Source organism: Macrotis lagotis, chromosome 1 (assembly GCF_037893015.1).
Source record: "Macrotis lagotis isolate mMagLag1 chromosome 1, bilby.v1.9.chrom.fasta, whole genome shotgun sequence".
NCBI classification, from domain to species: domain Eukaryota; kingdom Metazoa; phylum Chordata; class Mammalia; order Peramelemorphia; family Peramelidae; genus Macrotis; species Macrotis lagotis.
Window position 1 is genome coordinate 799,015,648 of NC_133658.1, and position 23,890 is coordinate 799,039,537.

The following is a 23,890-nucleotide window of genomic DNA, read 5'->3' on the forward strand; positions in this document are numbered from 1 at the left end:
GAGTTAGAGAGTTAACTAAAATTTGTTGAGGAAAATCTCACTTATCAACATCCTTCAAGTGCCTTAGATGCACCTTCCTTTCCTTCCTATGAAACACCTTAATACTTTGCATACATCTATTTTATGTGAACTTAGGCAATACTCCATATTATATATATTTATGCTCTTCCTTATTTAGATCCTCTTCTAGACTTCAAAATCTAATGTAGGGCCATGTCATTTTTATATTACTATTATCTTCAGCACAAAGGAAAGACTTTCACATAATGAATGAAGCAGCATAGCAAAAGTGTACGACTTAGATTAAAGAGGTAAGTATTCTTATCCTAGCTCCAGAACTCATAAGTTTTATAACAATGAATGAGCTAATTCATATTTCCTGTCTTTTTCAAACAATAAAATGGAGTGAAAACAACACTACTGATCTTAAGAAATAATGTTAGGAATTTGTCTGTAAAATTTCAAGTGTTACAAAAATGTGAATTAAAACATTTATAACTTAAATACTTGATTTTTTGTATGTGTCAGTACTCTCTTCATTCACACCCATAATAGCTCTCTTTCATTTAGAAAGGCTTCTAAGTGTTGCTCTGGACCAAAAACCTCATCACCTTTCAGCCAAACTGCTAATGATAATGCTTTACAAAAATAAAATGGATGAAATGTACACCAACATTGAGTGTTTAACTGAAGTGTCTTCAGTTTAATAGATTGTTGGCTAATGGCACAGACTAAGTAGCAATCTGTAGATTTCAGGACAGGATCCCTTAATCATCATTTTAAGGTGCAATTAATCAATTTATTTATTTATTTATTTTAGTTTTTTGCAAGGCAAATGGGTTTGAGTGGCTTGCCCTAGGCCACACAGCTAGATAATTATTAAGTGTCTGAGACTAGATTTGAACCCAGGCACTCCTGACTCCAGGGCTGGTGCTTTATCCACTATGCCACCTAGCCACCCCAATTAATTTAGAGGAAAAAGGCAATCCAAATGGTTTGGAGACTTTGGGAGATTGGACACTGGTTATAGGGATATTTAGCTTTGGGGCATGGGGTTTGAAACTATACCTCACAAGAATGACTGATGGAAATGTGGATGTTTAGTCTTTTTTTTTTTTTTTTAGGTTTTTGCAAGGCAAATGGGGTTAAGTGGCTTGCCCAAGGCCACACAGCTAGGTAATTATTAAGCATCTGAGACCGGATTTGAACCCAGGTACTCCTGACTCCAGGGCCGGTGCTTTATCCACTACGCCACCTAGCCGCCCCAATGTTTAGTCTTAAGATTTAGGGATATATAAATTATAGCTATCTTAAAGTACCTAAATGATTGTGAAGGAAAAGTGAGAAAATTGCTCTGTATGTACTCAAAGAGAACTACAACTGAGAAGAGGAGAGTTACAGAAAGCAGAACTTCTTAATAATCAGCACTATTCAAGAGTAATACACTGCCTCACTGAGCTCTTCAGAAGTGGAAATCTTCAAAAAGAAGGAATTACTGTGAATTACTGTGTTAGGACACAATTTAAACTGGGTAAACTAAAGTTTTGACCAAGATTCTGTGATTTTACCATGTAAAACCATAGAGGTAAGGTGATATAATATCCCAGTAAAGCAAAAGGAAATCCTATTTGTTGGCTTCCCATATCAGCAGGACAAGCTTCTGTTATCAGGAGAGGGTTACGGTTAAGCATTATAATTTGTGGAATGAATCCACTAACACCTGCTGTAGTCACCACATAAATTCAAAAGATTCAGAATGCTAGAGTTTCATTCAAAGTCACAAGAGAAAAATAATGATGATAGTCTAATTCATTAATCACAGACTTGGTAGACATGAGTGACAGCTTTGTGCTTCTACCTGAGTTAACAGTACAGTGAAGGGCAAAGCAGATCAGACTTGGAATCTGAAGACTTGAGTTTTCATCCCAGCTTTACCATTGTCTAAGCCTTACTTTGGTTGAATCATCTAAACATTCTGAGTTTTGGTTTTCTGAGCTTGGAAAATGGGGATAACATTTGACCTACCTATCTCTCTGGGTGATTTTAAGGTTAAAATGAGATAATAATAGAAAATCTTATATAGACTGGCATCAAAACAGAAGTCATTAAGGGAAAGACACATTTAGGGTGACATAATGCTATTTAAGTATTTTGAATTAGATAGCAGAGAGGAAAGAACAATGGCTTTTGATTTATGACACTTGGGTTTAGAATCTGGCTCATAAGTCACAATGTCATTGAGTCTCCCAACTTTAAAATGAGTATGATAATCTCTGGACAATCTAAAAGCACTAAATTGTGGTAAGCTACCCCCCTCCCCAACATGCTGTTGGTCTTATGAGAAAAAAATTTCATTTTGCTACTATTATTTCACTGTTTCTATACCAATAAATGGGTTCATGGCTTATTAAAATGGGATTTAGATCAAAATAGTACTTAAAAAAGGGGATTATAATCCTCATTCACTGTGTTTCCATATTAAAGTAATTGGATACTACCATAACATGAGATGTAGGTGGCTGGTCCAGAAAATGAGGTGGCCTGGTGGTGTAGGAAGGGATTGGTCCATCTTCATTCTTCAATCTTTGCAGGGCTGTTATCTGATTAGCAGAGCCCATAGCTAAAAATACTCGAAGACTTCCATTCTGATGTCCTGTGAATACATCTATCACAGGTGTGTAGCTGTCAACAGCAACTACTGGATACTGAGCTTCAAGAAGTAGGTGAGAAATCTTGGGGTCTCTGAAGAGGGGAAAAGTTTTGAGTTAGCATATGGTGATCATTAATTACTCTTTTCTCTAGTATACACAGAATATTTCTAGGACTTTTTAATATTTTTATTCTTTGGTTTGACAAGAATGTCTCCTTTTGTAAAAGTTAACTCCAACTTAAAAAACTGAAATTCAAATAATAATAGCATAGTATGTAGCTGGAAGCACCCTGAGAAGATTTGGTTTCAAACTTTGGCTCTGTTACTCAGCAAGAGAATAACCTGGGGTCAAGTCAATAAACTTGTTTGCATTTTTGTTTAGAATTAATAAGATTTAGAACTAGAAGAAGCCTCAGAAATAGTCTCATTATAGGATTATGGATTAATCCTAGAAAGAACCACAGAAGATTTTATTTTACAGAGGTAAGTCAAGATCCCAGAAAGTGAGGAGACTTGATCAAGGTCACGAAGATATTAAGTATCAGAGGCAGGATTCAAACTAGGCCTTTTTTCTTGCTTTTTTTAAATAGCTCCAACTTTTGGAGACATTGACATCTTATTTAATATTTACTTTTAATCTTAACCAAATAAAATCATATACAAAAAACTGAAAAATAAGACTTTATGTAAAGCTACAAAACTCTATTATGTATTACTAGCTCTTATATTTAAGTCAAAAAAATTCAACATGTAGCTTTCAAAATTGCCACTAGTACTTTTTCTCCTGGGAGGACCTGCCTCTTCCCTCCTTTCCCCCCACACACGCACACTCTACAGAAGAGAAGCTGAGGCTTACAGTGGTGAAGAGAACTGGTTGAGGGAAGAGCTGGCATCTCAACTTGGGTGCTGCTATGCCCTGGCCTGTGCCCTTGGCTACAAATCCATCTCGCAGGATTTGTTCTAGCTCTAAAATCAATGTTCTGGAATCTTTCTAGCTACCTGAGAGAAAGTATTATCCTGAAAAAAAGCATTAAACATCTTACAGAAGACCTGGGGATAAGTCTTAGTTATATCAGTGACTTGAGACAAGTCTAAATAATGGTATAGTACTTGAAGGATGCTAGGCTAGTAACTGTAAGACTACTTTAAAGAACACATCAGTAAGGACAGAAGCTGATTTGGGGTAAAGACTTCCTTGGTGAAAAGTAGCCTGATTTTGTTCTCTTTTGCAAATCATTCCCACTGAGTTTGAGCCCCATGGAAGATTAACAAAAAACAACAATCTGAAAGAGTTGATTTACTTGAATGACATGTAAAACTGATGGAGAGGGAGCTTCACCAGCCCAAGCAGTGTGTCCTGTCCTGGGCTCCGAACCTTGTTCCATGCCTCAATTACCATTACATTGTTCTTGAGTCTTTCCAGGTACTTGGGGGTCAAAGAGACAGGTGTTACCTAGTAGAGAATGTTGTTAAAGAATCTGTGAGAACAAATATGCAGGAATTCAGTGGTTCATAGTAGAAAGAACACTGGACTAGGGAGTCAGGAGCGCAACACTAAACTGTCGATGCAAAAACCAAATTCATTGACTCAGCATTGAAGGTCATTCAAAATATTGCATCATCTTACCTTTCTGGTATTGTTTCAAATTTTTCTTTCTTTCCCCCTCAAGTTAAATTGAATTCGTAACTCATAATTAAAGAGAATGACAGTGTGGTTGGAAAGAGGGCTAGTGTTTGGTTTCGCCAATCCTTTTTAGTATCACACTTTTCAATACTTAGTTCAGTTGGTTCTAACAGTTCATTCTTGGGACTGAGGTCAGACTATCTCCAGTTTAATTAAAACCTACCAGAACATACCTTTAAGAAGCCAAGAGCATCTTCACATGATGATTGGAGAACTAGAGTGCAAGCTGCACACTGAGGGTGCTTAAGAAATGCTTAATGAAAGATAGACTGTTTACCTGGGTGAAGTTAAAGGTTGGCTGTGATGTGCCCCATATGATAGCAGATCTTGTTACCTCCTCTGTACTAAAGAGTTTACAGTTTAAATATACATTGCATGTCTGAGATTTTTCAGATGTTCCAATAACGAAGTCTTTTCCATTAGGCACCATCAATAAGACATGTAATAGTAGAGGTTTGTCTTCTGCTGATTTGTCTATCAGGATTCCTTTGCTACTGGAGGGTGACAAAGCCCTGGGTACTGATGGTTTCAGTCCTGTGAGGCAAGCTGAATCTGGGCCCCAGTGTCCTAAGTACTGTTTTTGCTTTGAAGCATCTTCATTAACTTGAGTCCCAGCTTGAAGGTTTTTACCACGGGTAGCACTTTGACCTGGACTTGCAAGGACACACACCGGAGGCTGCTGGATACCACTGAGTGTTTTAGAGTTGGTGCTACTAGCATCTTTGTTATCCACTGCAAGCTGAACTGAGACCTGAAAGGCAGAGGGAGAGAGCTGACTCCCAGAAGGCTCTCAATATCAGCTAGGATCTCAATATTTAGAACTAGAGTAAATCTTAAGACAGGGAATATCAGGACTGAAAGGAGGGGAATAGATTAATGGTGTCAAAAGTTTACTAAGTTCTTACAACTTAAATTTCTGGCCAAAGTTTGCATTCTTAGCCTTTAATTAATTAAGGGTTATAAAACTGAAAGTTGTTTCTTTCTGTAAAAATGTCAGTCTCCCATGTCAAGGTCTGCTCTTCTCCATTTCAATGCTGACTATGCCTCAATATTATCTGGTTTTCCTTATAACAGCACCAATAAATTATTTTACCTGGGTCAACAAATCACAAGACATATCTTAAATGAGGAGAGAGATAGCCTGTGTTTGTTTGTAAACATTGCTTCTCTGGACTAAGTGAAATTCTTATCAATAGAAATTTGAAGGAAATATTATAACTTAAGAGATCATAATGCTTAACTATGTCATCTTTATGAAATCTCACACCTAAAGTCCTTTCTGTATAAATGTCTTACAAACTGTATATTGGGGTGGTCATTTTAACTATAATGGTTTCCATCTATAGGTTTCTAGGTAAATAATAGATATATAACCTTAATTTCTACTTTTTATTTTGAACCTAAAATTAAATTTTAACAATGGTATACAGCATTAGCAATTTGCATAAAGTGGTAACTTTTATTCTTTATTTGTTAAGTTTACTATTTTAAAGAGCACACCAATAAGGGGAAAAGTTGGAAGAATGACTTCCTAGGTGAAAAGCAGCCTGAACTTGTTCTCCTTTGCAATCATTTTCACCGAGTCTGAGCAGCATGGAGATAAATATAAAAAAAAAACAATCTGAAAGAGCTGATTTACTTGAATGATATGTAAAACTGATGAAGAGTGGGAGCTTCACAAGACTAAGCAGCTTGTTTTGTTCAAAGTTGAAAACTTTGTTCTGCATCTTAATTACAATTACACCGTTCTTTACACTTTCCAGTTACTTGGGATCAAAAAGTCAGGTGTTACTTAATGGAGAATGACTGATGAGAACATTGAGACCCAAGAGGAAGGGCACACTTAACCACATAGTGAGAGGGCAGTGGGAATAGTCCTCTAAGTCCAGGGCTCTCCCTACACACCTTGTCACTTTCAGCTTTACCTCTAGGGGTCAGGATTCACAATAGCAAAGCCTCAGAATTGTCAAAAAGAATGTATAGTGATAAATAAGGAAGAGGAATTGAGAGCCATCCAAAGGACAAAGTTGGAGTTAAGTTCCTCCAGGGCATAGATGCCACAGGTGGCAACACTGTCTTCTACTCAGAGAATCTGAGTTAAGACTCCCCTCGCCATCTTACATTTTTTCTCATCTGAAGGAGCAAGACATTTCCATACTCAGTGAATTTTAAAAAGAGAATTCATTCTACTTTTCAGAAGGTTAACTGTGGGGGTGGCTAGGTGGCACAGTAGATAGAGCACTGGCCCTGGAGTCAGGAGTTCCAGAGTTCAAATGTGGCCTCAGACACTTAATAACTGCCTAGCTGTGTAACCTTGGGCAAGTCACTCAACCCCACTGCCTTGCAAAATCCAAAAAACAAAACAAAAACAAAAGCTATCAAAAGGGTAACAAAGCTAAGGGCAAGATGAAACAAGCAAAAGTAGGAAAATAACAAAATAGAAAGAAGAGCAAAACAACAATTAGGAAAAAAGGTCACATAATTGCAATAACCAAGTTGGCTCCCAGTCTTGCCTTTTTTAGGAGAAAGCCAGAGATGTGGAGCATTGAATTTTTTTAAATTTTTTTTTTACATTTAAGGCAATGATAGTAATAATACTGGGATATGGGGTTTGGGGAGGAGGGCTTACGGATTCTTTGGGGTGAAGAAATCACCAGACTCTGACTCAGGAGGGTAAGCAAATACTTAAATTCTAATTCACAGGCTACTTCAAAAGTTCATAGATTACTACAAAAAGTTCACAGGTTAGGTTCTTTGGAGAAGCAGCATGAGTTTCAGTACTGTTGGAAGCTAAAAGGGCAGGCTGTGATTAGCAGAAGCAGATTAGAAGAAAAAAGAAAGGTAGACAAACCACTAATTCCTAAAGAGAAAAAGAGTAGCCACATGGGGAATTATGCTCCCCAGAGAGGGCTGCCTTTCAAAGGAAGAGGAGCAATCAGGGAATAAGTAGTAAAGGGGATCACATTCCCCAGTGGGGTTAGCTTCACAGGAAGACAAGCTAATCAAGTGAGGATGAATTACACTTTTAAAGAGGCAGAAAGATGAGGTAATTTAGGTGTAAGTGGATGGAGGCATTAACTCAGGGAGCAAGATCAGGTAATAAGCAGTGGTAGCTCAAAAACTTAATGATTTCAGGTTAAGGAAGGGATTTATTGTTTTACTGATTGGGCAGGGACTTAATGAGTCTGTCAGGGAAGGGCAAAGTACTTTAGTAAAAGTTTAAGGACCTAATCTCTTAGTTTGGACAACGGGATGAGAGAAGACTCAAGTTCAGTACAGAGAGTATAGATTATTAACTATAAAATTTATTTCTCTGTCCAATATTTCCCTTACTTCATTCCCCACTCAAACTGTCACTTACGAGTTGGGGTAAGATCTCTTTTCTTCTGAAGTTACTACCTAGAAGGACTATTTGAAGGAAGTTGGGTGAATCTAAGAATAAGGCTCTGTCAGGGTCCAAGAACACTGGCTCCTAGGTACAGAATGGTATTCTCTTTGGGTCACCAGATGTAGCATTTGGAGGAAATAAACCTCACAAGAAAGATTACACTCTGAGGGGCCACTAGGTGGCGCAGTGGATAAAGCACCGGCCCTGGAGTCAGGAGTACCTGGGTTCAAATCTGGTCTCAGACACTTAATAATTACCTAGCGCCACTTAACCCCATTTGCCTAGCAAAAAAAGAAAAAAGAAAAAAAAAAGATTACACTCTGGCTCCCAGGTTCAGAAAAGGGCCAGTAATGAGAAAAGCCAGGAACCCCTGGAAATAGATCTGGGAAAAATACCAATGCAAGAAAACAGAATAAAAGTTCCACTGAGTAATGGAATGTGTGAACCTAACATCTTGAAGCATTTCCTTTTCAGTATGTAGTGGAACACTACAAGGGTATAAATGTATTTATATTTATACCCTTGCTTCCTATTGGCTACCCGCTCTGATTGTGGGGATTTACCATAAAGGAGTAAGCTGGGACAGGATTATATATCAAAATAATTTTCAAGGACTTAATGCTTATACAGCAAGATAAAACATCCAATCATCTGTTTAATTTCAGGTAAGAGTCATTAAGTAGGTGGGAAACATTCCTACTCAAAGGAACACAATAGGAAAATTAAACTGGAGGGTTCCTGCCTGGGGCTGAGGCCAAAGACTTTCCCTTTGGCTATTTTTCCTGACTTTAATCAGTAACAATTCTGGGTGGTTCATGGCAATTCTCTCAAATGGTAGATTACTAATTTAATAATCCATCAGAGAACTAAATCTGGTTTCAAATCTCAAAATAAAATCATTTCTATCCCAAAGGCTTTTACTCCAAATGGCAAATTTCACCTGAAACAGTTTGGGGCTAGATATAGGCATTTTTTTCTCTCTCATGGAATTACAATAAACAAAAAAACTTTACCAGTTCAAACTCTAAGAAGTAACTGCTGTTGTGGTGCTTCTTCCATATGAGGTAACTCTTGCCATATCAACAAAGGTTACAGCAAGAGTTACTTGATCAGAAAAAGTAAGTGGGGGGGGGGTTCCACTGACCAATCAGAATAAAGGCAGCATCCTCTTAAAACACAAAGATGCCTGTTTTTCTCCTCAAGGGCTAAATCATCTCTCTAGCTGCTCCTATGTAGGATAAAGTTTAACTAAAAAATCAAATATTCATACTTAATTAACCTCATATTGAGTAAATGACATATTCCACATAAAATTAGAGCCTCATTAACTGATCACAGGTTGCATGACAAAGAGGGAGGAGAACATAACAAGGAGTGGCATGGAATGGGTGGATATGGAAGATTGTAACTGGGAAGGCAATGGATCAAGCCAGGCCTGGAAGGGAGGGGCTGTGCCATTTTTCTGTATTTGGCATACTCTCTATTGGAGATGTGCCTGTTTCTTGCAAGAAGCACAAATAAAGATTCTTCACTCATTCTGGGCTTAGTTTCATTGAGCCTGAGTTCCTAATGAAAGGGTTTCAAGCCTCTTATTTCTAACAAAACCTTTATTAGAAATTTCATTAAAATTTTCTTTTTAAAAGTGTTTTTCCTATTGTAAAGACGAAATCATTAACCAATTACCAATTTCAGGTTCTGACATTATGAAAATACCTTTAAATAACTTACATTGTCATAAATAAAAATCTTTATATAGCATTCACCTTATAACAAGCAAGTGTTACAGAATACAGTCAAGTGGCTTTCACTATGACCCAGGGCTTTAGTTAAAAAAAAAAGTCCTTTGAAGTTCTTCCATTATATGAAATTAAAAAAAAAATTAGGACTTTGTAAAACTTTAGGCATTTCTGAGTATTTTAGTTTAAAAAGAGGGAAATAAAAGTCAGTTTGCTATCTGATAAGTTTCCGTGTGGAGACAAAGGATCTTAGTATTTTAAGGAATCAAAATGGCAGTCACATATGAAGACAGATCTTAAGAGTTTCAAGGAAGTCAAAATGGAAGTTGCCATTTGTTCAAACTTTTTTGCTTTACTTAAATAGCTCTTGTGTAAAATTAATACTAACTGAAATTATAAGTTGAATTTCTGTAATTGGGAAAATAGATCCAAGTGTAATTAAATTTATTTTGGTCTCATTTTAAGTAAATTTATTATTTATTATTAAAATTGTTAATTGAGAGTTTCAAGCCAAGTTCTGTGATTCGTAAAAAGAAATAAGGGAAACTATCCTTTGGGTGATGGAGAAGGTCCCTTGAATGGGGAATGAAGGCCAGGAAAAGTTAAGAGAAATATGTTCTATAATTAACCTTTTCCCTCTGCCCTGACCCCTACCTTACAAGAATAATGAACACCCCTTCCACCCCTCTACTCCACTGTCTGTCCACAACTTTCATGCCTCTCTGTGGCCCCAGGCACAAAAGCCCTATCAGCAAAACAATGGATCCCTGCCTTAGCCAGAAAGGATGAAGTCTTTGACCTACCATCCTTTATCTAACCTCATCTCTCTAAGTTACCTGCTCCCACCTATGTTTTCCTAAGTCCTGCCTCTTCTATCCTCAAATGCTCCTCACTCCTCAGCTGAACTACTTATCTTCCTGTGAAGCTAGCTTGCTTTAGAGGAGCACCATTCCCAAAGTCTCCTATACTCTTCTCTATGTGATTGGATCCATAGTAATCTAATCCCAGAGACTGTCTCGTGGCTGTTTCCTTTTCTTTCCCTTTTTTCCCTTTCTGTGCTGTTCTCTGATAACCATAATTTCTATTTGGCTAAAACAAAACAACAAAGTTAGTTTTATAAACGAAGTTTAATTCTCTAGGATCTTACCAGAACCCATGGGTAGAAGGCATCCTTACAAATGCCAGTGTCTTCCCAACATTTTGGGGAGTTTTTATACAGTTTAGACAAAGCAGTAAAACTTTGGGTGGCCAGCTAATGAGATTTCACATAGATGACGTGGTTTTACAAATACAATTCTCTCAAATCTTATAATATTTACTAAAAATTCCTATTGACAAGAATTCCACTTATGCTGAAGAGTAAATGCTTATAAACAACAATAGGATTTTCTCTCTGTCATCTAGGAAGTCTCCTATCTTAAAGTTTGTTGATCAAGGTACTAACATTGTGATACTGATACAGATGAAGTAAACACTTTTAGGAGACAGACCTTACATAGCAGACTATTTTAGGACATCTCAAACTGGCTATTCCATAGGTATCTCAAAAGAGAATTTCTTATGTTCTTCCTCAAGACTCTTCCCTCTTGTGAACCTCCCAAACACTACTGAGTACTCTACACTCTTAGGTGACTAGGCTTATAATATCAAGATCAGCCTCAACTCCTTGGCTCACTTATTTCACAAATGTAAACCCAATGCCAAATCTTGTTGCTTTGACTTTCATAACATCAATCTTCTTTCCTTACCATAATTCAGACCCTTGTAGCTTTTTTACCATAACTACTGTTAATAACCTTCCAATTTGTATTCCAGCCTCATGTGCCTTTACATTCTAATCCAGTGTCCAGTCAACTTACCAAAGTAATTTTCCTAAAGCTTATATCATCTCTCCTACATGGTAAGTTCTTGGCAGGATGATTTCAGAAAAACCATACAAGATTTATATGAACTGATACAAAGTGAAAAGATCAGAAACAGGAGAGCATATTGAGATGGAATTGTTGCTGTGTGGTTAGTAGTCTTCTGTAATTCTTTCTGAGAAGTCAAATGGAGCTAATGACTAGTTTGATGTTGTTTAATCATGTCCTAGTCTTTTCTCCTTATGGAAAATCCCCACAATCAGAGCCAGCAGTCAATAAGACATAGGTGTATACACAACATGCCCTGCTACCATATAATGTTCCCCTGTATACTGAAAAGACCTGGTCTGGGGAACTGCTACAAGATATATGTTAGATACACTGATTCAATTACCAACTGGTTCCAATCTTTGTTGAGATCTTGAATTGTTATTTTAATTTCTATATTTCCCTACATTATCTTTCCTATGTCCCTCCCCTAAGTGGGGCTCCAGGCTTTTCCCTTTACTGGCCCCCAATACTCATCTCACTCCTATTTTTTGGCCCCAGTCTGTTTAAATTTCATTTGGATTTATTTCCCCCAGGTCACAAATTGTGTATCTTCACCTAGTATTTGGACCTGAATACCATCTTCTACACAACTCTGGACCAGCATCCCTGGGATGCTGCTTCAGGGGATTTCTGGATGCACCAGAACCCCTCCCTCTAAAGGGAAGTTGTTAAGTAGGGACAATTCTACTCCCATTTTCAACAGGAAGCAGATTCAGAAGATAGATCTCTATCCCAACTGGCCAAAAAAAAAATGTGGTCCCAAATTGCTTGAGGGGGGGAAATGAAGTAGAGGAAATAACAGAGAAAAATGTTATGCCAAATATTATTTCCTTCAGTTCTGGCTTTGCATATCCTGTGGGCATCTGATTTCCACCCCACTGCTATCTAGATAAACAGTTCTCCCTCCTATCTCCTTCCTGTCCCCCTTTTTGAGGAGTTATTTTTAAATCATTCTATCTGAGTCATAGAAAATTCTGATTATCCATCACTTTTAGCTAAGTACATTCTATCTAATAGAATTCTCCTGGAAACTCACTCCAAGAGCTATCCCATCAAAGAGAGGTGCTGGGATATAAGTATCCCAGTGCCTTTGAGATGTAAATTCATTGAAATGGTAGAAATTACCTCAATGAAATAGAATACTGAGATTTAACCACCCAACTCCTTCCCCAAACCCATCCCAAGTTCTATCCCATGGAAGGAGGACACTGAGATATAAACCCAATGAGATGGTGAGAATTACTTCAAACCCTTCCCCTTCCCAAGCAGGTATACCTACCCTGCTCCCTTATGTAAACTCTGGCCTTTTCCTCTGTCAGTGTAGAACTCCTATCAGCTCAGTTGGAAGCACTGTGCATAATTTCCCTTCTTTATGCTGCTCTCCTTTTATGGACTACTTATTCCCTGATGGCAGTTGTTGCTGCTTCTAATCTTGGGGATCAGTGGCTTCCAAATGCCTTTATTGTTCTCTCTCCCTTAGCTTTTGCTAACCACAGTAATATGTAATAAACCTTGTTCTCCCAACTATTACTTCTGGGTCAAGAGTCCATGTTTTCTGTGAATTTGTCACAGAACATTCTTGAACCTGAAACAAGACTAAACACTGACATTTTTACATTTAATTAATAATGGTACACATTAATAGCAATATTGTACCAATGATCAACTGTGAAAGATTTAGTTATTCTGAAATCTTGATCTAAGACCACTCCAAAGGAACTAGGAAGCATATTTTGGCAGAAGTGTGGAGAGAAAAAACACTGGGGACAAAGATTAACGAGAAGACTGTTATAATAATTCAGATGAAAAGTAATGACATCCTGACCCAGAAGAGTGAGCCTGTGGGTAGAGAGTAGAAAATGCATGGAGGTGGTATATCTGAAATGGAATAAACATCTGAATGGATATGGGGGGGGGGGGAAGATGAGGGAGGAGAAAAAAAATCAGTAATTACTCTGAGCAATTACTGTAAGTAAATGAGAATATGGTTAAGCCCAGAACAACAAGAGCTGAAAGGTCTGGTTAAAGTGTGGAATTAGGGGAAAAGATATGAGTTCAAGTTTGAATATCTTGAGTTAAGAGATGTTGAGGGGCTGACCAAATGAAGAAATCCCATAGGCAGTTGGCGATGCAAGGAAGAGTTGAGAAGAAAAGTGGCACCTGAATAATTAAATTTGGGAATTACTATGTAAAAAATGATAATTAAACCCAGGGAAGCAGATGAAATCACCAAAGTGGAAAGTATCAATTAATAAGTATTTCATTTTTGTTGCAAGCACTCCATTTTTGTTCTAATGTATTAAGATTGGGCATGCAAAGAAAAAAAAGCAAAAAAAAACAACAAACCTACCTCAAAGAGATCATACTCTAATGTGAGAGACAGAGTGTAATTAGCTAGGCATATAAAAAATACACCAAGGGTAGAATGAAAATAATGTCAGAGCTAAACTTGTACTTAAGGGAACCAGGCAAAGACTCTTACAAGAAAATGATACTTGAGTTGAATCTGGAGAAAGGCCAAGGAACCTGAGATATATTAGATAAGAAGACAGACATAGGCATAATGGATAAGCACCACAAGATATGGGAGAGAAAGGGCTATGTGTGAGGAATAGCAAGTAGACCAGTATGTTTATCCTGAAGAATGAGTATGGCAGTGTAAGAAGAATGGAGGGGTGGCTAGGTGGTGCAGTGGATAAAGCACCGGCCCTGGAGTCAGGAGTACCTGGGTTCAAATCCAGCCTCAGACAGTTAATAATTACCTAGTTGTGTGGTCTTGGGCAAGCCACTTAACCCCATTGCCTAGCAAAAACCTAAAAAAACAAAAAAACAAAAAAAACAAAACAAACAAAAAAAGGAAAGACAGCAAAGAAGCACAGTTAGTGGTCAGCAGAAAAAAATGCAGCATTTGAAGCCTGAAAGATTTGAGTTCAAATCCTGGCACAGACATAATAAAACATTTAAAGCAATTTGTAAATGTTAAAGCCTTATATAAATATTAGTCATTGGTATTATCATGCAGAGCTTTAAATGTCAAAAAGAGGAATTTAGAATTGATCTAGGGGTAACAGGGAGTCAGTTTATTGAGTTGGAAACTGACATGTGCTAAATTTAGCACATGTGAGGAAAATGTATGTAAAAGTAGAAGCTTGCATTAGGTAGACCTGTCAGAAAGGCTCCTGTGGTAGTTCAGGTGTGAGATCATGAAGGCATGAACTAGGGCTGTTTGTGTGGATAAAGGTAGATACGAACACAAGTCAGGAGGCATACATGAGATGATATAAAGATAGAAATAACAAGATTTGGCAACAGATTAAATTTTTAGGATGAGGGAGATAAATTGAAGATGATAATGAGCATGTAAGTCTAACTGACTAGGAAAATAATAATGCCCCTCAAAAGCATGTGATATATGGAAGATGGGAGAATTTAGGGGAGAAAGATGAATTCTGTTTTGAACATGCTGTGTTGGAGATGTTTATGGGACATCCACTTTGAGAAATCTCAAAAGACAGCTGGTAATACAGGATTATAGGGTGGGAGAAAGAATATGGTTAGATGTATAGACCTGCTGCAATCATCAAATGAAGAATAGAGAGAAACAAGAAGACAGTCTAGGACAGAATCCTGGGGCATACCCTAAATGTGTGTGACTCAGATGAAGGTATAATAAAGGAGAATGAGAGGCTACAGTCAGGCAGAGGGAAACCAACAGGGAATGGTTTCAAGGGTAATGTAAGAGGAACTGCCTATGACAGACTGAAGAGTCATTTCTTCTTAAGTAAGGGATGACAGAGTGATGTGTGTTGAGGAGAAGATTTGAAATAAGGTGAGGGAAGAGGAAATCTTGTGGAATGACTTCAGTTTTTTTCCCTTTTTGTTAAGGTATGAAGCAAGGTCTTTAGCTTTCTGAGAAGGTAGAAGAGGGGATTTGGGGAAAAGTTTTAGGAAAGAAGTTTGAATTGTCACTATAGTGAGTGAGAAAAGTAATCAGTTATTTTCTTGGTAAGGCAATGGGCTTAAGTGATTTGCTCAAGGTCACACAACTAGGTAATTAGTAAGTGTCTGAAGCCACATTTGAACTCAGGTCCTCCTGACTCCAGGGCCAGTACTCTATCCACTGCGTCATCTAGCTGCCCCAAAAGTAATCAGTTTGGGAATAAAAATATTGCCTTGTCATCCCAAGAGCCCACGAGATTACAAGGCATAAATTTCTTTTGTATTTGCTAATTTTCTTAAGGAGCAATTGAAAAGGATGCTAAGAGTAATCCAGAGTTGGGATCTGGTAAAATATGATTGGCAAGAGGACAAAGGAAAAAAGGATTTGAGAATTAGAGGATAGTGTAGAACTGACCTGTGTCAGCAAGGGAATTGGCAAATAATAGCTACCAGAATTTGGATTGAATGATAAGATTTGAACACCATGAACCTCAAGGGAGATTAGTCTCTAGCTACTGAGAGATGATGGAGAGAAAGTCTGAAGTGGCAGTGGAGAACAAGGAGCATCTTGACTCTGAGGAGGTATAAAATAAAGTATAACCAATACTGAAAAAGTGGTCAAAGATGCAGTATTATCCAGGAAAGCCAGGTCTTATTGAGTGTCTGAAGATGGAAGGAACAAGACAGGAAATAATACAACATGAAAAGAAGTATGTTAATTATGGATAAAGTAGGGTAGAGTAGAAGGATGGACAGATCTAGAGTAGGACACTGAGATAGTAGAGTTGAAATAGGGGGGAAGAAAGGAATTAAGACTGGAAAGTGGTAAAAATTATTCTAAGGTAATTAGGGTTAGATATCACCAAGATGAGAAAACCAAGAGAGTGAATTTTGGAATCAAAGAGAGAAGAAACACCTAACTAGCACTAGAGAGAGCCACAAAGTAAATATTTTTTTTTAGGAGAGGGACCTGAGTATGTTAGTAAGTAGTGGGGAAGAAGTCAGTGGTTAATAAAATATTGAAAATTGAGGGGGGCAGCTAGGTGGTGCAGTAGATACAACACTGGCCCTGGAGTTAGGAGGACCTCAGTTCAAATCTGGCCTTAGACATTTACTAATTGCCTAGCTGTGTGACTTTAGGCAAGTCACTTAACCCCACTGACTTAAATAAATTAAAAAAGGAAAAGAAAATTGAGGGGGATCATTCTTAGGGAACTTTCTGAAGGAAAGAAATCAAGAGTCATTAGCCTTGGGGCAGTTAGGTGGCACAGTGGATGGAGCACCGGCCCTGGAGTCAGAGGAACTGAGTTCAAATCCAGTCTCAGACATTTAATAATTATCTAGCTGTGTGACCTTGTGCAGGTCACTTAATACCACTGCTTTGCAAAAACCAAAAAAAAAAGTCATTAGCCTTGGAAAGAAAGGTCTCTTCATCCTCTTAAGACTAGGACAAAGAAGGGAAAGACAAATGAAAATGGGGAAGAATTTCAAGTTGTGAGCTGGAAAGATGAATGAGTTCACAAAGGATGATCTTGATTTTCTCAAATTAAGAAGGTAGAGGGACAGAGAGAGGCCTGGGTTGGTGTTTGGGGATAGAAAGAAAACATAAAAGTTTGAAACAATCACAGTGAAGAGCATGACAGTCATTCAGGAAAAGACAAAAGTACAGCTGTATAGACATGTGAGCCTAATTAACTTTATCTAACATGAATTTATAGGTTGATTTAATCAGCCTCCTCCATCATTCAGCAGCTCAGGAGAAAGAATGTAGTTGGTGGAGATGACTCAGGACTGAAAAATGTTAAGTCATGAACAGCAGAAGGATGAAGAATTAAGGAACGTAAGAAGAGTAAAAGACAGTGCTAACTAGTCAGTGAGCATTCATTAAGAGTCTCCTATGTGACAAGCACTGAAATAAGCAATGGTGAGTATCTGAACTGGTTAAATATAGGATCAAAAAATATAAAGGAACAAGAGTGAGACAAACTGGGAAAACAAAGTAGGATGGAACAAAAGGAGTTTGCAGAAAGGATGAAGAATATGTTTAGGAAGTCGAGATTTTTTTGAAATTTAAGGAAATGGGGTTAAGTGACTTAGCCAAGATTGCACAGCTAGGCAATTATTAAGTGACTGAGGCTGGATTTGAACTCAGGTCCTCCTGACTAAAGGGCCAGTACTCTTTCCACTGTACCACCTAGCTTCCCTAAGAGATTATTTTTAGAGAATGGAAGTGCACAGCTCAGGAATATATAAATGAACCAGTTTGGGGGTGGGAATGAATATGACAGAGGTAAAATGGATATTCAGGTCAAGAGAGGCAAGAAAATTGATGAACTGGGAGGTCAGGATGTTCAGGAGACATAATGATCACCAAGGTAAAGGCTTAACAAAGGTTAAGTCACTGAGAAAACTTTATAAAAAAGGCTGTTGGGTAACAAAACAGATACTGAGGATGGGTAGGGTTAAATTGGATATAGATGAGTAGCAGCAATTAAAGGGATTTAATCATATATCAAGTAGAGACACTGAGTCACAAGAATAAGGGGATAAGAAAATGGAGTTACATGCAAATGATCCAGGTGACTGACTGTTCAGAGCAGAAGAAAGACTGTTGGTAAATAAAGGTTGGGAACAATTGTAGGTGAAAGGCACTAATCATAGGTAGTATGCAGCAGGTCTATAATAACAATTATATACCTCAAGAGGTCCAAATAATGCCTGGCTTTTCTCCTCTACTGGCAGCTGGCTACTGAAAGAGAGCAGTTGTGAACAAATGACCTCTTGCAGAGGAAGCACAGCTGATCCAATTAACTCTGCCTGAAACAAGAAAGAAGGAAAAATTATGGTAAATTTCCAAAGGTCCTGAGAGAATTTTATTATAACTGTGAATAAAAAGAGTAGAAGAAATTGAATTTTTGGGGGTCTATAAGCTTAAATATTGCAGTGCAGGGAAACACACCATTTCCCAAACTAAATTTACCTTTCTTTCCAAAATTTGTCCATCTCCCTGTTCCCTATTTCTCTTTATGTTTCATGATCTTCCCCCCCAAAAAATCTCAATTAGTAATGATATGTTTTTCTTTTTCGTGTTGTTTTTGTTTTTAGTTTTTGCAAGGCAATGGGATTAAGTGACCTGCTGAAGGTCACACAGCTAGGTAATGATTAAGTGTCTTGAGACCGAATTTGAACTCAGGTCCTCCTGACTCCAGGGGCGTGCTCTATTCACTGCGCCACCTAGCTGCTCCAATGATATGTTTTTCAATAAATTCAATAAACATTTATTAAGTGACTAAAAGAAGTAAGGTTATGGGCTTAATTTGCAAACTTAAAGAATTTAGTTTTATTAGTTTTTTCCCCCTAGAGGGTTGAATGAGAGATACATGTACATAATTTTGAAAGAGCAGTAAACTTGGGAGTCAGTGACTTGGGTTCATATTCTGGCATACCTTCTTTACAGGTGTGACACTGGAAAAGTCACTTAATCTCTTCAAGTTTAAGTTTCTATTCCTACAAAATTAGGGGATTAGACTAGATGACCTCTGATATCTCTTCAGTAATAAGCCTATAATACTAATATTTCATATAGAATAAGATAAGAAAAAATCTAGGAAATGTGCTACATAAAATTTTGAGGAAGAAAGAGACCACTTAGCTGGAAATGTCCAGTAAAACTAACACATGGAGAATTCTGAAATTAAAAACCTCTAAATACTCTGAATGAGTATGTGAGGAGGAGAGAGAGAGAAAAAGAATAAGCTTCAGTTGAAGTACCTTTTTCTGTGTACTTTTCTTCATGTATATTTTGAAAATTAGGTCAGAGTTCCACCAATGTTCTATCATTGCTCCATCAAAATGTACTGGGAATACATATCGTTGTTGAAATTTCACCACTGAAATGGAAATGGATAAACAAATAAGGTATGGGCATGTGATTCTCTGTATTGGAAATACAGAAAAGTTACCTATTTTTCTCCTCAATCCATGTTGCACTCTTCTACTTTTAAAACAATCTATGTATTAATGCCAGATTCATCTTCCTTAAGTTCAGCTGACCAGGTTACTCTTTCACCCCAAACCCCTTGAGTCCTGCAGTCTTCAGGATCAAACCCAAATTTCTCAGTCTAATATTCAAATTTAATTTTTTAAAATTTTTAATTTTTTAGGTTTTTTCCAAGGGAAATAAGGTTAAGTGGCTTGCCCAAAGCCACACAGCAAGGTAATTATTAAGTGTCTGAGGCCGGATTTGAACTCAGGTCCTCCTGATTTCAGGGTTGGTGCTCTATCCACTGTGCCACCTAGCCGCCCCTCAAATTTCATTTTTAAATAAAATTTTGAGTTCCACATTTTTTCTCCTTTCTTTCCTTCCCCCCTTGACAATGAGTGATCTGCTACAGGCTATACATGTATAACTATGTTAAACATATTTCCATGAGTCATGGTGTGAAAGAATAGGTAAAAAAGGAGGAAAAAAATCATTAATGGGAAAAACTATAAAATATAAAACTAATTTTACCTTTATAGAGACACATAATGGAGGCATCCTTGAATTCTTGGAAGATAACCTCTTTATGACATATAACTGGAAAATTTAAGTCACTTTTTAGATGAACAATGGATCTACCACTTTGCAGATCTCAGCTGGAATAGTAGCAGCACCAGATGCTCTGCCACACGAAAGGAGACTAATGGCATTCAAATCCTTTTCTGCAACTGGAACTTCAGCTAGGGATCGATTGACTTCAATTTGAATTAAGCAGTCAGTGGTTTCTGCACTGATGATGGTCTGTTAAGAACACTATGGAAGCGGAGCCACTAGGTGGCGCAGTGGATAGAGCACCGGCCCAGGAATCAGGAGGACCTGAGTCCAAATCCGGCCTCAGACACTTAATAATTACCTACCTGTGTGGCCTTGGGCAAGCCACTTAACCCCACTGCTTTGCAAAAACTTTAAAAAAACCACACTATGGAAGTGTTCAGCCCATCTCTCTAGGATCATCTCTAACCAACAAATCAATGTGTCTCCATCAAAATTGAATAGCTGAGATGCACCATGGGTCTTTGACTCAGAAACAGCCTTCAGGGCATCATAATAGCACTTTAGATTCTGGATAGTATGGTAGATATACTATCAGCATGTAGCTGAATTTCAGCTGTCTTCTTAGTCAATAATCTTGCATCTCTCTCTAAGCTAGTTTCTGTCTGATGACTTTTTAATTTTCTCAACAGTTTTTTAGCTAAGACATTTTCAAAGAGCTAACATAGTCAAATAAGAATTTCTTCTAAGTTCAAACTCTCTATGGAAAAGAAAAGAGATGTAATGCTCACCTCCCTCTGTAATTTTACTGGAAGCTAGTCGAATAATTTCTGTGGTCACAGAAATCTCTTCTGTGTTACTTCTGGAGGCACCAATAGGAAAGTGGTATTCCACAAAGAATGTGCTTTAAAAAAAAAGGTGATTTAAAAACTCAAACTGTTTTTTCTAAATTTAAAAACTCTAAGTTCTTAATTACATATGGGGGGGGAAAGGGAATAAACATTTATTAGGTTTCTACTCTTGTGCCAAGCACTGTGTTATGTATTTTACAGATATTATTTCACTTGATTTTTTATAACTCTGAGAGGTAGAAACTGTTATTATTTCCATTTTATAGTTGAGAAAATTGAAGCAGATAAAGATCAAGTGACTTGCCCAGGGTCACATAGTAAATGTCTGAGGGAAGAAATGAACTCAGATCCTTCTGTCTCTCCATTTTATCACCAGTTGCACTTAACACTATGTACCTCCACTGCATTGCTGTTGTGAAAGTACTTTGCAAAGTACTTGTGAAATTTCAAATACTCAAATATTTCCTTTGTGATTTCAACTCTGTAAGTAATACCTCTACTGACACAGTTCTATTTCCTTATGCCTTAGTCGATGCTTTCATGAACTACCATTGCCAAAATAATTTAGCCTCCAGACACAGGCATGTCCTCTGGGATCTTATTTAAATCTTTCCTAGGATGGTATGACTCAAAATCTGTTACCACTGTTTTCAAACATGTCTAAGTACCAGTTAACAAGTTAAGTGTAAGAGACGTTCATGAACCTGGGTGCTCAAGTCTTAAAAGATCACCTACATCGTGGTAAAGTGAGTTGGTGGAGAAAATACCCACATGGATGAAATAACAGATTCCTTACAAGTTAGTAAAGAGAAGAGACAGGAATCATGAACAGGTCACCTGTTCAAGACTCAAGGCTTCCTATGTTTTCACTGGTTGGTTGGGGCATGGAGTAAAATAAAGTAAGGCATTCAAAATTTCTCTCGGACCCTAATTAGTGTAATAACCTTTGCTAGTCACCTCTCCCTGCCTACCCTCCCAGCCCTAATAGCCAGAAGGGGCATTTTTTTCCATTTCTTGACCTAATCTTTCCTTTCTCCCCATCACCCCACTAGGGTAGTCTGAAGGGAATAACAGCTCATAGAAGTAATCTTCCTCAATATTCTTCGTTCCTCTCCCAAATCAGATGGGTGCCCTTCTCTCTTGCTCCCCCCCCCCCCATCAGGGATGCCCATGGGAAAACCTTAGGGGGCAGTCATGTATGTTCAAATCACACTGAATATGTTCCATGTCACTAACTATGAACCTTCAGTAAAGATGGCAGAAACCATTCATACCTCTGGTTTCTTACCAGCTGTCCTTCTGCTAAGACTTCTAGACATGTGACTTTCTAATATACCTTCTTTTTTTGGCAAGGCAATGGGGTTAAGAGACTTGCCCAAGATCATAAGTATTAAGTGTCTGAAACCATATTTGAATTCAGGTCCTCCTGATTCCATGGCCAGTACTCTATCTATTGTACCACCTAGCTGCCCCTAATATACCTTTAGGATTTTTGAATCTTTCGATGGACACTGTAGTTTTTTATATGTGCTACCTCCATCAACTGAAGCCCCAATTCCTTGAGAAGCTGTTTCATTTGTTCTACTTGTGTTTCCAATGTATAAATGCTTCACTCACTCATTTATTCATTCATTCTTTTAAATAAATGGCACACACAAGATACATAGAAAATAAGGGTAAGAAGGGTATTCTTAGAGCATAAGAATGCTCAAGTGGCTTGAGGAACCACAAAAAGTCTCCTGTGAAATATAGTATATGAGCTGAATTTTGAATGAAGTTGAGGAAACCAAGAGCCAGAGTTTGGGAGGAGGAGTATTCTAGAAATGGGAGACAGACAAGTAAAAGGCATGGAAAGGGAAGATGAATTACTGTATGCATGGATTAATACCACTGAGTCATAGAATATATGAAGGGCAATAAAAGAGTAGAAAGATATGAAGGGGCCAGCATATAAGATTCTTAAATGTCAAACAAACAAATATATTTTAAGCATAAGTGGTACTCAAAAAGTTAGGATATACTACTAGGCTTTGACAAAATATAAACTGATTCTAATGTGACCGATTTTTAATTAACCTTCAAATGTTCATTAAACAAATAATTCTATCTAACCAGTTGCCAAGTCCTGTTAATTCAACCTTTATGTGTCTCTGGGCTCTCTTCCCTCTTTTCTATTCTTACTAGATTCATATACTATAGAAACCTTTTCTGCTTCTTCATTTCTCTAAATCGATCCACAGTTTATCAGCTGCGGAATTATTTTTCCCTTTGAAAAAAAATCTAGTTATCATTCTTCTGCTCAAAAAGCAAGGTTTGAGCTCCTTGATCCAGTAGCTAAAGTTCTCCAAAATCTGGCACTACCTTATCTTATAGTCTTCTCCACATCCTTTAAGTTTTTTTTTTTTTAAAGTTTTTTGCTAGGCAATGGGGTTAAGTGGCTTGCCCAAGGCCACACAGCTAGGTAATTATTAAGTGTCTGAGACCGGATTTGAACCCAGGTACTCCTGACTCCAGGGCCGGTGCTCTATCCACTGCGCCACCTAGCCACCCCACATCCTTTATGTTATAGTATTTTCTGTACTCATGTTGGGTGATGAGGAGAAAAATTCCTACCCTAGGGTCAGCCTCAGTTAGAAGGGAACCCTTGTGAAGCCTAGTTTTTTATCTGGCTAGATAAAATCAGCAAATGCTGCTTGTGGGAAGGAGATGAGGAACAGGAGGGAGAAAGGTAGGATACTATGAGTGTTCAGATAGTGTTACTACAAAATTGAGTTCCTAACCTGAGGCTGAGCCTTGCACAAACTCACATATTTCCTTGTGCTCTTGCTTTGAATTTGTAAGACTGATAACAGTTCTTCAGTGTTTATTTTTTTGTTATTTTTAGGTTTTTTCAAGGCAAATGGGGTTAAGTGGGCTGGTGCTCTATCCACTGCACCACCTAGCTGCCCCCATTCAGTGTTTAATCCATAAAATTTACTCTTATGTTTTCTCTTCTGGGAATTCTGCTGTATTTAATTCATCTTGTACAGAATGTTATTTTATGCAGGTGAAGAAGTTACAGTACATATATACACTTACACATTTTCGATTTTGATTCTTCTGAGACAAATGCTTGACATTAAAAAGGTATTTTAAAATGTATATTGATTGTGGAAAACTATATTTCATGGCTTTAATAATAGCTAACATTTATGT

At 37.7% G+C, this 23,890-nt stretch overlaps 1 protein-coding gene across 7 annotated transcripts in view; it reads right to left on the bottom strand.

The window, feature by feature from the left end:
• Positions 1 to 23,890, bottom strand: part of C2CD3 (C2 domain containing 3 centriole elongation regulator) — a 161,913-nt gene that overhangs the window by 76,201 nt on the left and 61,822 nt on the right. For all 7 annotated transcript variants that reach the window (XR_012474392.1, XM_074216853.1, XM_074216852.1 and 4 more), the window contains 6 exons: positions 20,636 to 20,748; positions 19,082 to 19,200; positions 18,008 to 18,127; positions 4,612 to 5,085; positions 3,952 to 4,103; positions 2,499 to 2,742 (listed from right to left, as the gene is read on the bottom strand). Coding sequence is in view for 6 of the 7 variants with exons in the window: in XM_074216853.1 (XP_074072954.1) it covers positions 2,499 to 2,742; positions 3,952 to 4,103; positions 4,612 to 5,085; positions 18,008 to 18,127; positions 19,082 to 19,200; positions 20,636 to 20,748 (1,222 nt within the window). In the remaining variant the exon portion in view is untranslated. The remainder of the gene's footprint in view (positions 1 to 2,498; positions 2,743 to 3,951; positions 4,104 to 4,611; positions 5,086 to 18,007; positions 18,128 to 19,081; positions 19,201 to 20,635; positions 20,749 to 23,890) is intronic.